Raw genomic sequence first — 15,535 nt, 5'->3', positions numbered from 1 at the left:
TTTGGTTTTAGAAAGTGCCAATTCATAAATAGCTTTGTTGTGGAAGAACATTTGTATAACTGCAACACATGGATTAGTTTATGCTGCTGCTTTGCGGTGTGTGCATAAGGGATAAAAAAATTATACAAAAGTCAATCCATTGGAATAATCCAAAACTCCCGTAGTAACTGCCCATAAAATAATTCTTATTTTATTATTTTTTTTCAGTGATGCCGTGCCCCAGTCTTAGCCCGTTTTCCCTCGATCACGGGAAATGGAGGATTGTCAATGGCTCGCACTATGAGTATGGGACGAAAATAATCTTCACCTGCAACCCTGGATACTATCGTGTGGGCCCCGCCCACATCCAGTGCCTCGCAAACGGAGTGTGGAGCTGGAGGAACGAGAGGCCTCGGTGTAGAAGTGAGTGACTTTGGTTGCAGCAACACAAAATATGCAGCGCTTGTGCATCTCACAAATTCATAAGTGGGGAAAGGAAAAAATGAAACGGGATAAACGTAGAACTGAGCCAAAAGAATAATATTCCCAGAAATTAACTCCACTTTCCTGTGGTTCATTCTCGCATTATCTTGTAAAAAAGACATTCATCGGACAGACACGTAGCACGAAATGCCACTTCACAAACTCGCTGAGCACGTCTGTCGATTCATTGAATAAATGGAATAGAAAGCATTTTAACATTGTCATTGAGCCAAATTGAAAAATCCATGTCCCGCCTTGCCTTGAGTACACTAGATTCATAGAATGTGGGGGTTACGAGACTTGAAGAATGAATACCTTATTCACAGCTCAGTTAATCACCAGCTCAAAGACTCACTTTTGTGCTCCTCACCTATTGCTGTCTCAGCTTAGGTTAGATATTGTTTATTACGAGAATCGGAAATAAAAGCTTTTCATCGCTGCCATGGGAACTACTTTTAGAGAAGCTAAAAGCTGAATGGGTAGTGTAACGTGAAAAGGTGATGCTAGCCAACATGATGAAAGATGGTGGAACAAAGGCAAACCATCATTATCCTCCCCATGAAATGGTACAGGTCACTCTTTTAACGCATTAAGGTTGGCAAGATGGGCGTAAATGACTGTGCTCTCCCATTGACTCTGAAGATGTAAGCCAACTTCTATCTCTTTATTCTTTCTCTTGTTCTCTCTTGCTCATTCTCCCGGTGCCTCCTTCATCTTTTTGCTCTTCCTTTTCTTTTCCTCCTTACTCTTCATCTCTTTGCAGTCATTTCCTGTGGCGATCTTCCCACTCCTCCTAATGGGAAGAAAATTGGGACCCAAACTACCTTCGGAGCATCAGCCATTTTCAGCTGTAACCCTGGCTATGTTTTAACTGGATCTACAGTTAGAGAGTGTCTCCTGTCTGGCCTTTGGAGTGGAATGGAGACTCAGTGCCTGGGTAAGCCAGGTTTACATGTTGTCTTTAACTTTTTAAGCACATCCTTGACCTAGGTCAAAAACTGCTGGCACTCTGCTTTGGCAGAGTATGAGCTGGGTTTTTTCTTTTTTTTTTCTTTTTTTTGATTGGGCAAACATGTCCAGAATAGAACCAGATGGGGAAGCAGAGGGTGGCTATAATTGCCTCTGTTGCCAAGTGTGTTTGGCAAAAAAATGTAAAGCATTAAGACGATATCATTGATGATACCATGTTTGTCATCATGCTGCGACTCAGTGATGCCACTGGAACACATCAGACTGTTTCAGACCTTGTAGAGATTATGAGGTCAAATTAGCTTTTTACTACCAACGATGGTGTATCTGGAAAAATATATTAACTTTGTGAGTCTGCGTGTTAGTCTGTGAAGACGCTGATACCAGAACAGAGTAACAGTGCAAGGTGGAACAAATAGATAACTGTAGTTGAGTTCAACAGTTAAAGTATGATCCGAGTGATCGGTAGATACTCAAGGGATAAATGTCAGTGTACAGTGTTGCCTTGAGAAGTCTTGAGTTTCTTTACATTTTGCAATGAAATTGAAAATGAGTGTAGTGATTTAATTAAATATGTAAAACATACATGGGGCAAAAACAGAGATTGTACAATTCTAGTGAGCTTAAAAGTGAATATTTGGTATGATCACCTTTATTCGTGCGACCGTGGCTCAGGGGGTTGGGAATCGCATCTGTAACCGGAAGGTCGCCGGTTCGATCCCTGGGCTCTCTGTCCTGGTCGTTGTGTCCTTGGGCAAGACACTTTACCCTACTTGCCTACTGGTGTTGGCCAGAGGGGCCGATGGCGCGATATGGCAGTCTCGCTTCTGTCAGTCTCCCCCAGGGCAGCTGTGGCTACAACTGTAGCTGCTTCCACCAGTGTATGAATGTGAGAGTGAATGAATAGTGGTATTGTAAAGCGCTTTGGGTGCCTTGAAGAGCGCTATATAAATCCAATCCATTATTATTCTTCATCATAGTCTGAACTCTGTTAGGCATGCTTTCTTGTCATTTCTTTGAATAGTCTTCAGGAGTAGTTCTCCGGGCTTCTGATAGCGTTCCACTGTGTGTTTTTCTATCCAGGTATGCTTTTACTGCATTAGCAGTGTGTTTGTTGATCAGTCTCATTCTGAAAAATTAAGCAGCTTCGAATAGAAAATGCCAAGTAAGGTATACCTAAGCCTTTGCTCTTTGTTTTGTGGCTTCCTGACAGCCACTTCATTTCTGATGAAGGTTTTGCAAACAGTAGAAGGATCAACTGAAGGGCTATATGCAACACTCAGGTCCTTTTTCAGGTCTTGGATTTTTTTCCTGATTTCTTAAGGAGGTGCATTTTTTGCGGGTTTTTGATTAATAGCTTTGGGAATCACTTTGTTGGTTGAAAAATACAATCAAACTGTGTTCTTTTTCACTTTTATTGTTTATAGATTCTGTTAAGGAAATGGGAAGAAATGTTGTGTTTTTCTAATAGACTGCTAGTAACACGGTGCCTAAAGATGCAATTTAAGATTGGTTCTTTGATAAGTTATGTTATGCGTACCCACAACACTGGTTCATCACTTAAGTTTGGTGCTTTTTTTGGATAAGTCACAGGTCAATGTTAAATGGATTAAGAAGAAAAAAAAAACCATCCCTCTGAAAATGGTCAGGTCCAAGGACTGGGCTGAAAATGTGTCCAAAGTAAAACTTTAAAAGACCTTCAGAAAACCTGGAAAACTACTTGCTCAAGACCACTTCAAACATTACAAGAAACTCTGAGTCTTCAAAAGCAAAATATAAAGATATTAGGTTTGGCTCAGGACTTTTGCACAGCACTGTATTGATGGATTTGTTATGGTGTGATCCCATTAGAAGATGGTCTCTAAGGCATATGTGCAAGCACTTTTATCAAATACCTTTGTTAAAAGTGCTTGGAGCAGGTTTCTGTAGAGTATAAAGTAAATCCTGTCCTTGTGAAACTTGAAACGTGAGAGCAGCTGAAGAGCCACAGCTTCTGTCAAAATGTAAAACACTTGCTAAGCTGCACTAGTAGAATTTGTATAAACAGGGACAGCATGCTACTGCTTAGCTTAGCATGGCTCATCACAGCTCTGTACATTCAGTCCTGCCCAACAGCAGAATGTGAATATTTGCCTCACAGATGTATTATATTAGTCAGTTAGCGGCAGAGTTGCAGAGCGGTCCCAGCTCAGCTCAAGATTGGTTCAGTTCATTAGAAGGAGGGCACCTTTAGCTTGTTTAGCGATATGACTGACAGGGTTAACATAGCCAGGGACCTTTCGGGATAGTTGCCTACTTCAGCACGATCTTCACAGAATCTGGCTGCTCTCAAATAGAGTGTGATAATAAAATGCTCGGCTGAGCTTCTGGGTGCAGGAGTGAATTAGGGAAATCAGACTCACAGTCAGGGGCAATATCCCAGGTTTTAAGTGGCAATGCAAATCTCAGCAAGATTCCTGCTCTCTGAAAGGGATTTATTGTAGCTGAAAGTAATACGATTATGTGCATGAGCATATTGCGCAGATTTTAAGTTTCACATGCGTTTCTCTGTCTACTGTCGATGAGGACGGCAAAGTTATCACTACAAGTGCAGCTGATTATACAAATTTAGAAATGGAAACTCAGAGATAATGAGCTGAAAAATGCTTTCCAAATTCCAATATGTTTAGCTAATACTCTAACTGGTTTTGTTGGACCACAGTATAATTCCAAGATCTTTAAAAAGACCAATTTAGTCGTGTCGTTTTATGATAGTGTTGTTAAAGTTATTCAAACATGGTAACACAATTAAAATCGTGTTTCCACCCTGCAGCTATCATTTGTCAGTTCAGCGGGAGCCACTTGAGGCTTTTCATTCTCCAACACATACAAATGATAGAAAGTTGAACTCGAGCACTGAAGCACCACATGAATGATTGAGGAAAAGCAAAAACTGAGCCTCCTTATTATCAGAGTTTTATAAATCTCTATGACTGATGCTGAAGAATCGATTGGTCTGTCTGAGAAAGATGTGTAAATATTTAATAAACATATTTATTGTATTCTTTTTTCCACCACCCTACAGCCGGTCATTGTGGCGTTCCAGAGCAGATTGTGAATGGACAGGTGATTGGAGAAAACTATGGTTACAGAGACACGGTGGTTTACCAGTGCAACCCTGGATTTAGGCTCATTGGCTCCTCAGTACGAATCTGTCAGCAAGACCACAGCTGGTCTGGACATCTGCCAGTGTGTATCCGTAAGTACTCTAACACAATCGTGTTTGATTGCAATTTAAATATATGTATATATATATATATATATATATATATATTTATTTGGGGGTGTAAATCTGAATTCAGATGGACAGGTTTCTTTGCGTTTAATTCACGTGAGTGTCTGACAACACAGCCTCCTGCCTCAGTGTTGATTGCTTGTCGCAGGCATGGCAGGCATTGTTTGCATGAAAATTTGAGCACAATATAGTCAAATGAATAAAACCTTGGTGGATGTGCAGGCGGCTCCTTACAAGCTATCCTGTCTATGGTGAAACGCTCAAATGTGTCTCATCGGCTCCTCTGCTGACCCATGTTGTTTAGAAATATGACAGAAGAAGGCGTTCCTGCACAGGGGAAAATAATGCAATGCAATTAAATGAATATTTTATTCTAAGTCCATTTGGTTTTTTCTCCTTTTTTTAAATAATAAGGATTTAATTTGATTATTTTATAAGGAATAGCAAATATATATATTTGCATGACATGTTTAGCCAAAAACACAATGATTTAATTGTACTGTTGAACACAGATCAATAAACAAAGATTTGCTGTAGCATCCATTAAGATATAACATATTTCTATAAAGTAATAATTCTGTTCCAAAGCTGAGAGTGTCTTACTCCACTTCTTATTTGGCAAACACAGAAATCAGTCCTTAGTCGATACGTAACCTTGTAATTTGTTTCAATCTCTGATTCGCCTATTGATGCTCTAAAATGTGCTGTTTGCCCTTTCACAGTGGAGATCATGTCTTGACTTCTAATTCCCCCGTTGCCCTCCGAGGTTCATTGTATGATAATGACTCTTCTGTGATAGGTGTCACTGTACATGACCTCGATCATTCTTATTGAATTTTCTCTCTCTACCTTATTCTCTCTGTTTTCCCACCCACTTTGTATTTGTCTCACCTCCTCTCCTTTCCATTTTCTTTGTAACCCTTCTTTGCTGCCTTTTATTTGTCATTTTCCTCTTTCACGCCTGCTGTTGTCATGTTACCTGGGTGATGTGCTTCAACTCAAGCTGTCACATGTGGCCACCCTGGTAGCCCTATCTATGGCCGCACCACAGGCGATGGCTTCAACTACAATGATGTGGTGCACTTCTCCTGCAACAAAGGTTACACCTTGGAAGGACCCTCCACAGCTCAGTGCCAGGCCAACCGTCAGTGGAGCCACCAGCCGCCAACTTGCAGGGGTAAGGTCCAGCCACAGAACACCTGCAGCATATACATGCAAAAGAAAATTTCTTAATTTTTTCATAGAACAGAGGCTAGAAGGTTTATCATTTGAACAGGCAGCTGCCAGTAAGCTGAAATGGAATACAGCCTGGTCCCACTAGCTTCTGCAGGAGCTTTGTGATTATTCAGGTCTGAAGCAGGGAAAACCACAAGAATTCAGCAGCCAGCAGATGTATCATGATCATTCAGCAATCAGCAGCCAGCTTGCAGCAGCACAGGCAATGGGGAAACAAGCAGAATGGGTAGAGGAGGAGCTCAGACATCTATTGATCTGAATGAGAGCAGATCCTACCTGTTCCGCTCTCTGGGCAGAGCATTAGGCGGCAACATCTGGAGCCTAAGCCTCAGAGCAAAAAAAAGAAGAGAAACAGCAATAATGAGCTTACAGCAGAATGTATGGAAAGAGGACTATAATTGGGAAATTGTTTCTACGGTTTTACAGCTAGTTTCTCCCCGCGCTGCAGGGAGAGATTATTTTGAAGGCAAGAAAGCTCAGACTGCAATCAGTGGGAGAGATCTTATTGGGTGTGTCAGGTTGTTTTTTTGTTTGTTTGTTTTTTTAAGTTGTGACCAATTGTAGTTTGCCTGTGTTAGGCTCATTAGCAATGTGTTCTGCTTCCAAGAAGAATCTTTGTTTCGGTGTAAATAGGTACTAAATGGTGTAAACTAGTTTAAAAATTCACAGAAAAGAAGATAGAAAACACATCATGAATTCATCAAATTAGAGAAATGCATCTAAGTAGTATCCACTGTTGTTTTAATTGGTCTCCTACCTAGTGGACCAAAACTAGATTTGCCAGACTTTGCCCATTTAAAAATACCTCTCCTCTTGGCATGCTTTTTGTTGGCAATTAGATATGAAGAGCCACAGTTTTCATTACTCCAAATGGCACTGCAGAGATGGAACTGGTGAAAGATAGAGTGAGATGATATTAAACTGTCATGACTCCCTTTGTCAAAATCCGCTTGTTTGTTCCCACTAAAATTTTCTCACATTATGCCAGCTTTGTCGCATTTGCATTATTGATTAACCTTGATGTTGCTTTGGACTTAATTTCACCCTCGTCTACATTCAGTTGAGTGAACCGTCTTGTCAGCAGTGTGGTTTTAGGGACTGTAACTGTAACTGCTTCCAAAATAGATGCTTGTGGATTTGTGACAGTGTGTTTTTGGGGTTTTTTTTCAAGCGTTAGGTGAAATTATTATTGACAATGCCAAATATAGTCTGTGCTCTCTTGTCTTCATGTTTGCAGAACAAACAGAAAAAGCCAGTGATTAGGTCACATCAACAGTTCTATTATTAACTCACATGTGAGCATACTGAGAGGCAGCGATTACGGAAACCAAGCTCCAACCAAAAGACAAAAAGAATTCACGTCTTCCAGAAGCAGCCCGAGTGATGAGACCCGGGAAGAGTTAAACTGCTGCAAAATAAGAATGTGTTGATGTAACACTCAGTGACATGTTAAAGTAAAATAGATGTTCATGAAATACGGCTCACACTCACAGAATTCGTGACCACGGTAGATCCAATATAGGCAAAAGAACCAGGAAACACATTACACATTCATCTATGACGAAACCGTCACTGTGAATTAGCTGTGTAAAGTGTGGTATTATAGTTTAATTAAGAATGACTGCATGTTATAATTCATCTCCTGCAGTGCGTTGGCATGATTATACACATCTCAGTGCCATAGCAACCACATGTACAGAGATCATACATATTCAAGATGGAGATGTTGCCAAGAAATGAATATTAACTTTGGCTTATGTAAATATTACAGTCTTCAAAAGATGTGCATCCAAAGATTATTTACATGATCTTCGAAAAAGGATCATTAAAGGATGTGTGTGAAAGGTTTGCCAGGAGCCATTACTACATGATTACAGCACACTTATGATGAAAAGGATAAAGATTATAAATTGAATCCATAAACAGGCGTAATACGATTTCACTCAGGGCAACAGGAGTATTTGGAAAGGGCAAAACGCCCTTTTTTCAACATTTAGTTCAACAAGTATTTATTCAGCTATGCAGCTCCAACGGTGATTTGGCTAAAATTATCTTGGCTGAAATATCCTTGAAGCAATAAAAATTAATTGGACTGCTATCAATATTCGACTGTCTGCGTTCTTCCATTATGAACAATCTGCTTGAGGAAAGAAGCAGGGCATGACTACATTTCTGGGGGTTTTTTTCTTGCAGTGGTTAACTGCACGGATCCAGGTATTCCTGCCAACTCGATCCGGGAAAGTAAGATTGAGCACGGTAACTTCACATTCGGCAGCGTCGTCTTCTACGATTGCAACCCTGGATATTACCTCTTCGGCTCCTCGGTGCTCACCTGCCAGCCGGTGGGCCAGTGGGACAAACCATTACCGGAATGCATTGGTAAAGTGGCATGTTTTAAAGTATAAAGTCATTTAATTATTGAAATGATAATTAAGGATCTTTTTTTGTATTTCGCACTAATTCCTTTGGGGTTGTGTGAGGAAGGCCATATGGTGTAAAAAGCTACCAAATCAAATACACGGAGTTACCCACTGTGGTGACCCCTTGTGAATAAGGCCACAGCCAAGAGTAACTTCTGTATTTAATGTGAAACTTCCAAGTGCCCCAACTAAAAACATATAGAGAAAAGATGAGTTTTTTCAGCTAAGTGTGCCCAATTTTATCTGTGTTCCCTCTTGCTTCTTAGAGTTTTGATAGTTTAAGTTGCTAAACAGTGTGATTGTGAGCATCTGTGTAATGTGGGATGCCCTAGTGGCTTATGGTTATGGCACACTGTGCCTAACTGAGAAATTGAGAAGCTGTCACAGGGCCAGTTGTTCAGGCAATAGTTAATGTTCCCTCAAAACCAAGCACTTAAATTGCAGCAACTACCATCTATATACTGTAGGGGTTATCCCAGGTTGTAATGTGGCTCTCAAACACCTGGTTCATCATGCACTCTGTTTCTGCACGAGGCTGCCAGCAGTAATGACCTATTTCTAGCGAAATTATCCAAAGTAAACCTTCACATTTTCCACACAGGCTCAAAAAGCACTTCATTTCATGGTAGAGAGATGACGCGCAGCATTTATTTTATCAAACAGAATAGTAATTAAAGAGATACACAGGAGTGTCTCTCTCAAATGTTTATTCACTGCTCCAGGCATCAGTGACTCTTTGTTACGAAATTAGCTTTGCAAAACTGCAGAATCTTACTTTGCATTATGAGACTAAGCTGATTAAATGATAGCTCCTACAAACAAGCATAAAGGTCAGAAGAAGAATAAAGTAGCAGGGAAAGTGATAAAGCAGGTTTTAGGTTTTAGGCTTGAAATCCATAGAGTGAGAGTTTTATATGAAGTGTGTCCACTCTGTTACACTGCACCGGGAATTTTTATTCAATTGGGTTTGTGCCTCATTAGGCACATTAAATCTGAAATAAAATAATAGATGATATAATAAAGTGTCATGTCTCACCTGTAATTTCAGTGCTTCAATATTGAAAGAAGTGTTTGAAAGAGATAGCCACAGAGGCGTAGTGCGCTGATTGCAACAATTCAAAAATAAGTAGATAAGTGGTCAGTAATTTTACTTGGGTGCTGTATGTCTCAGAGTTGAACTACCATTCTGTTGAGGTGGATGAAAGGTGATCATTCAAGTAAAGAAAGTAGAGAAGCTAATAATAGCCAGCCAATAATCCTGAAAATGGATCAGCCAGTTATAGGTACATCCAGAAAAGTGAGTAGTCACAAGAATACTACAAAATGGCAAAGAACCTATTAGACCAAGGAGTACAATTCTTTTGAATAACCAGAAAACCATTTGTCCTGCATGAGCAGAGCCTCAGAGGATTGAAATTCAAAGCTCTAGTAAGTCTGAAAAACAGAATACCAGATTGTAGTCGGCAAAAATTTACAGTAGAAACTGGAAGAGCTGGTGGAAAACGTTTTGTGAACTGATGAAACAAAAGTACACCTCTATGAAAATGAGAGAAAGGGGAAAGAAAATTTCTTGTAGTTTTTGGAATAAGCATACTGACATTTATTAATATTTATGGTAGAACCAACAGGATAAATCCCAAGGTGTAAAAAAGCTTTCTATGTGCTTCAATTTTGCCAGTTGCTTAAAAACTCAGAAAAATGTAATCTTTCAGCAAAGCAAGGGAGGGTGAAGATGAGAAATATCTGATTGACTCAGACAATCACCTGGTCTCAGCCTGATTGATTTGCAGTCTGCTTCCTGAGGACCACAACAAAAGGGAGCTGCAGAAAAAGTCCTGGAAAAAACATCACTAGAAAATACACAACGTTGTTCTCTGGTTATGGTCAGACTATTACATACACTCATCACAATTTCTTTCAACTTTAGTAGTTTGTCTTTGGCAGCATAAGAATGGTCAGACGAGACAAAGAAGGAGGTATTTGACCAGAATGACAAATACCTCCTAGAGGAGTAAAAGTGAGACTTTCTAATCTGAGAACACTGTACCAACTGTCAAGCATGGTGGTGGTAGCATCATACTTTGGGGTTGTTTTGCTGCCACTGGTACTGGTACATTGCACAAAGTGCAGTTACTCAACTTCACCTCAAAGCAACAGCTAGGCAATTTAAAAGTAGACATAGTTCGGTGTTTTCCTCAACCTACTGAAAATCTCCAGACTTTGCTTAAAAGCCACATCTGTGCTATGAAAGTCATGAACTTTACCAGTTCTGCAAAGAAGAGTGGTCAAACATCCAGCCACATTTCTACCAGAAGCTTGTTGATAGCTAACAAGAGCTTCTGGTCAAACTGCAACTTGCTAAAGGAACTTAAACCAAATATGGAATATACATACTTGGACGTGTATTCATACCCTGTGTGGATTATAAAAAATCCTAAATAAATTCAAACTTGCACACCCAATTTTGGTTTTTAAAGTCATTATGTATGTATACTGTACAACCATTCCACCCTGGAAAAACAACAGTTCAAAAAAATCATTCAAAGCACATAATTAAAATTACTGCAATATTCATGCCTGTGATGAATGTATGTAAACTTCTGAGCACAACTGTATATCAAAGCATTTGACTTCATTTGTATCATTCAAACTCTTTCTTTCAGTGTTTATGTTGTATGAACTTAAACCTGGCATTTTAGCTTGGTATCATTTATCTCTTTCAAATTGATTATCTTGTAGCATAAAGAGCTCAAACAACAAACACATCTGTAACTGTCCCAGTACTCACAGTGTGTCTGTGCATCAAATCACTTTTAGATGAAAAATGATTACGACAGTGCAGAAAGCAAATAAATTTCTCTTTTACACACCAAGGCACATTAATCTACTCAGACTGCATTTTCAACACAAGCTTCTCTGAACTCCTTATAGATTAGAAATCAAAGAAGTGTCCTGGACTAGCTGCTGCTTCTGACAGGGCGTCATTCATGTCCGGCTGTGTCACAATGATACACTGCATGTGCTTCATCCACCTCAGCTCACTAGATATTTTGATATTTCAATGAAATGGTAAATAATGCAGTCAAAATGGTTCCTCTTCTATTAAACTGTTTCTCATGAAATAGTTAAAAAATGTTTTTTTTTTTAAAAGAATCCCACTGGCACCGGTAATCGTGTGAATAGTGATTTCATCAGGTGTGTTGAGGCATGCAACAAAAATCCACCCATCCATTTTTTCATGCTAATAATTGCCCTTCTCCTCCCTCTCTATCATGCAGAAGTGGACTGTGGTCATCCAGGTATACCTCCGCACGCAGTCATGAGTGGGGAGAAGTTTACATTTGGATCCACAGTGCGCTACTCATGCCTCGGAGACCACCAGCTAATAGGAGACTCATCACTCACCTGTCAACTGAATGGACACTGGAGTGGTCCACTGCCCCACTGCTCAGGTACACAGATACACAGAAATTTAGGTGTGCATATAAACAGAGGCAGTCCTGAACACATTCAAGCTATAAAGCAATAAAAGTCTGGCTTTTTTACTTTGCCTTGAGAATTTTAAATCAGTATTCGGGTATTTTAGTTTATTTTGTAAAGTGCATTTAATCTCTGTCCTTTAATTTGTATTTCTAAATTAATGGAAAGTGATGTGATTCAAAGGTTTTATTTAAACACATTTTCCACACTTAACCTTTTGTGATATCCACACAAGAGGTTAAGTGTGGTTTTGGTTTGATTTGTGGAGCTTTGAGATATCTCTAGAATATCTCAACATGCTCCAGTATGATAGAGTTTAATGGAATTGTGTTTGTGGTGAAAAATTCAGCAGCAGCATCTTTTTTTTTTTTTACAGAAGAAATGTCCACAGTTCTCTGAATAATGGCACAGGCTACTGTTAAATAGCATAAATTGAATTTGTCAATGCTAGGAGCAACACACACATAATTTAGTTCAATTTTTCAATCAGGTTTTAAGACAAATTAAACCAAAACTGTCTGTATTTGTGGAATAGTGCAAGACGTAGATAAACGAAGAGATAAGACTGCATTTTATTTGAAACCTACCAGATTATTCAAATGAATACAGCAACACAATGTCGAAAGGCTTCAGTGTGCTAGTATTAATGGGATATTGGGTCAGATATCAGCCAAGTCAGCCAATTATTGCCCACAAATTAAGGCCCTGTGGAGCTCTTACTGGATTTAATGTACATTTGCTCATTATTGCGAACAATTTTCCCATCTACTCAAAGCAGTATTTCACTTTTAGAGCAGGCACTCCTGTTTATCTGACATATCTGCATTTCGCTGATGAAGACCAGAAAAAGCACACAGAGCCAGATTAGTGCCGAACCGTAGCCCTTACTCATCGTTTCTCTTCATGATCCGGATGTATATATTTGGACCTAAACCAAAGAATTTGGCGACACAATTGTTGCTTCCTGCTGAGACACTCAAATTGAGTGAGCGATATCACCCTTGACAAAACCTCTTTTTTTTTTTTGTTTTTTTTTTTTGTACAACTTTGTGTACTATGTTCAGTACATTAGGCCCGTGAATCTCCCCTTGATGTTTTCTGAAAACTGTAAAAAAAGAGAGAGGCTTATAGCATGTCTGCAGAACTTCAAACTTCCCCCTTAATCCCCCCTGAGCACTTTCCTCTCATCACACTTAAGCATTTCTGACCATTTAAGTGGATTCTCTTTACTGAATGTTCACTTTCTTTGCTCAACTCACTGACCCAGAAGTAATATTTGTAAGCAGACTTGTGTGGCGGTTATTTTTTCCACTTCTTTCAATGGGAGTGTGAACTCTCTACTTACCTAATACTTATATTCTATTTGCTCAGACAGTTGAGAAGTACTGAGGCAATACAGACGTTAGATTCCTAGGGCAGAGCGCAGATGCACAAGGAAGCACAGTCTCAAATTTATCCCCCATAGTTTTCATTTCATTATTTCATTGCAAAATAAAACAGAGAAAACAAATGCACAAAGGTTTAGTCTTTCTTGGAACCTACATTGTCTTGTGAACCAATAAAGCATATAATTGTACTGTTATTGGTTTTACAAAGCTAGATAATGATTCCAGGTATTTTTATTTTTATTGCCTATCACCTAGATTTTAAAAGCAGTTTGACGTTTGATGGCAAGGCAATTTGATCAGCATGAGCTCAAATAGGGTTAACCCTAACCCTCTCTAACACTACCCTAAAATTCCTGTTTTTATCAGAGGAAACCTAGTTTTATACACTGCATTATTCTTGGCTAAATAAATAAAACAGTTAACGCCAGTCTTGTTTTTTTATTTAACTTGTCTAAACATAATCAACATCAACTCGTGAAAAATTTGACCACTGAAGCCAAAATCAGATCTGTTCCTGACTATCTATAATGTTGCTGTTAAGCGAGTAAATCCCTGGAGAAACTTGTCCTGCAGACCAACAGTCCTGGGTCACAACAACCAGATAATTCAATTGGAAATAAGAAACCTTTAGTTTACTGTAACCCAAGAAGTTAAAGGAAAAATATGGTCACAAAATATCGACTTTCCTTGTATATACTTAGATTACAAAATGCAGATTAAATAACTTTGTGCTGAAACACATTTTGTATTAATATAGCAGATGCTGCTTAAACGTAAAGTACTTCTTTCAAACCAAATACATTTGTGATCAAAAATGATCTTGAATCATCTCTGGGAACTTATTTGTGTAGTTAAAAAGAAAACCTTGGGGAGCTACTACTCAACACCACTTTAAACAAATATAAGAAAATCTGGTTCCTCAGAAGCAAAATATTAAGAAAAGAGAAATGGCTCAAGACTTTGGCATAGTACTGCACCAGTTGCACTGGAAGGAAAATAGCCACAGGGCATGATGCTTCTGCCTCTTTGCTTAGCAGGTGGTGGTGTGTTCTTGGTGTTGAATGACTCACCTATAATCCTCCTTGCATAACTGTGGTTATTGAGGCCAGGCAACTCAATCTATGCGTCACTTAAACATATAAACTTGCCATTCGAAGCCTTTTTCTCAGACCCCTTCAAAGGCGTTGGTTTTAAAACACAGACATCCCCAGGTATGCACCTACAGGTCTCCTTGTATATTCTTTGGACACACTTTACAAGATCACTAACAAAAAGCTAATTATCTTTAGCATTGATAAGTTTCAAGACATTTAGTGAAATTTCAGACCCATCCTTCCATTTTCTTCCACATCATGGGTGGGCAGGTCACAGAATCAAAGATAGAGACAGAGGAGCGTCTGCGCTCACATTGACACCCATTGTGAATTTAGAATCAACAAATAATCTGACATTGTCTGGACTGTGCAAGGTAGAGAGAGTAATTGGAGGAAACCCACACAGGCACAGAAAGGACAAACAAACAAACTTCACACGGTAAGGCCCCAGTCTGGCCTTAAACCAGGAACCTTTTTGCTGTGAGCCGTCGGTGCTAACCACTGTTCCACTATGCTGTGGCAGTATTTTTCAGGTTTTAGCAAAGGGCCTGCACTCACCCATACATTGTACAACTGTTTAACTGATTATAGCTGGAATATGAAATACTGCATATAAAAGTGGCTGCAAGAGACATTCCTGACATGTGTAAATTTACATCACTACTACAAACTAAGGGGATAAGTTTGACAAGCTTGTTAAGTTTCAAGACATCTTTAAACTTTTAAACTAAACAGTTGGATGTGTGCATACTATTAAAATTTATGTATACATTTTTTTTTTAAAGAATTCAGCCATTTTATCTTTTCTTTTTTTTTTTCACTCTGACAGATGTATGCAGTGCAGTCACTCAGGCCCAGAAAAAGAACAGATGAAACCTTCATATCTCTAACGAATCCCTAATGTGGACTGACAAGCAGAACTATAAGCTATAGGTGCAGTATCTAAATACAGACTCGAGCAGGAAACTGTGACACTCAGAACTCGGATTATGTTGATACAGATCGGGAAGGCTTCGTTCCATCATGTTGTCACACAGTATTATATGTAACTGCAGCAGAGCTCCTAATTAACTATGAAAACTGCAGCTTATAATGGGAAGAATGTACCATTGTAGCTCACTAGCTCATCATTATGAGGCTTGATGAATTTAGACCTGGCAGTAAACATCTGTTCCAGCTGTAGCAGAAACAGGAACCACAACACAGCTGGAG

At 39.2% G+C, this 15,535-nt stretch overlaps 1 protein-coding gene across 1 annotated transcript in view; it reads left to right on the top strand.

Annotated features, from left to right (window-relative positions):
- Nucleotides 1–15,535, top strand: part of LOC113032123 (CUB and sushi domain-containing protein 3-like) — a 167,926-nt gene that overhangs the window by 111,320 nt on the left and 41,071 nt on the right. Inside the window, exons 47-52 of the mRNA XM_026184798.2 lie at nucleotides 208–402; nucleotides 1,226–1,399; nucleotides 4,496–4,669; nucleotides 5,709–5,882; nucleotides 8,135–8,320; nucleotides 11,640–11,813. Coding sequence (XP_026040583.2) covers nucleotides 208–402; nucleotides 1,226–1,399; nucleotides 4,496–4,669; nucleotides 5,709–5,882; nucleotides 8,135–8,320; nucleotides 11,640–11,813 — 1,077 coding nt within the window. The remainder of the gene's footprint in view (nucleotides 1–207; nucleotides 403–1,225; nucleotides 1,400–4,495; nucleotides 4,670–5,708; nucleotides 5,883–8,134; nucleotides 8,321–11,639; nucleotides 11,814–15,535) is intronic.

Source organism: Astatotilapia calliptera, chromosome 11, assembly GCF_964374335.1.
Source record: "Astatotilapia calliptera chromosome 11, fAstCal68.1, whole genome shotgun sequence".
Lineage (NCBI taxonomy): Eukaryota > Metazoa > Chordata > Actinopteri > Cichliformes > Cichlidae > Astatotilapia > Astatotilapia calliptera.
Note: the sequence above shows the minus strand (reverse complement) of the source record. Positions and strands in the feature narration are given on the sequence as shown.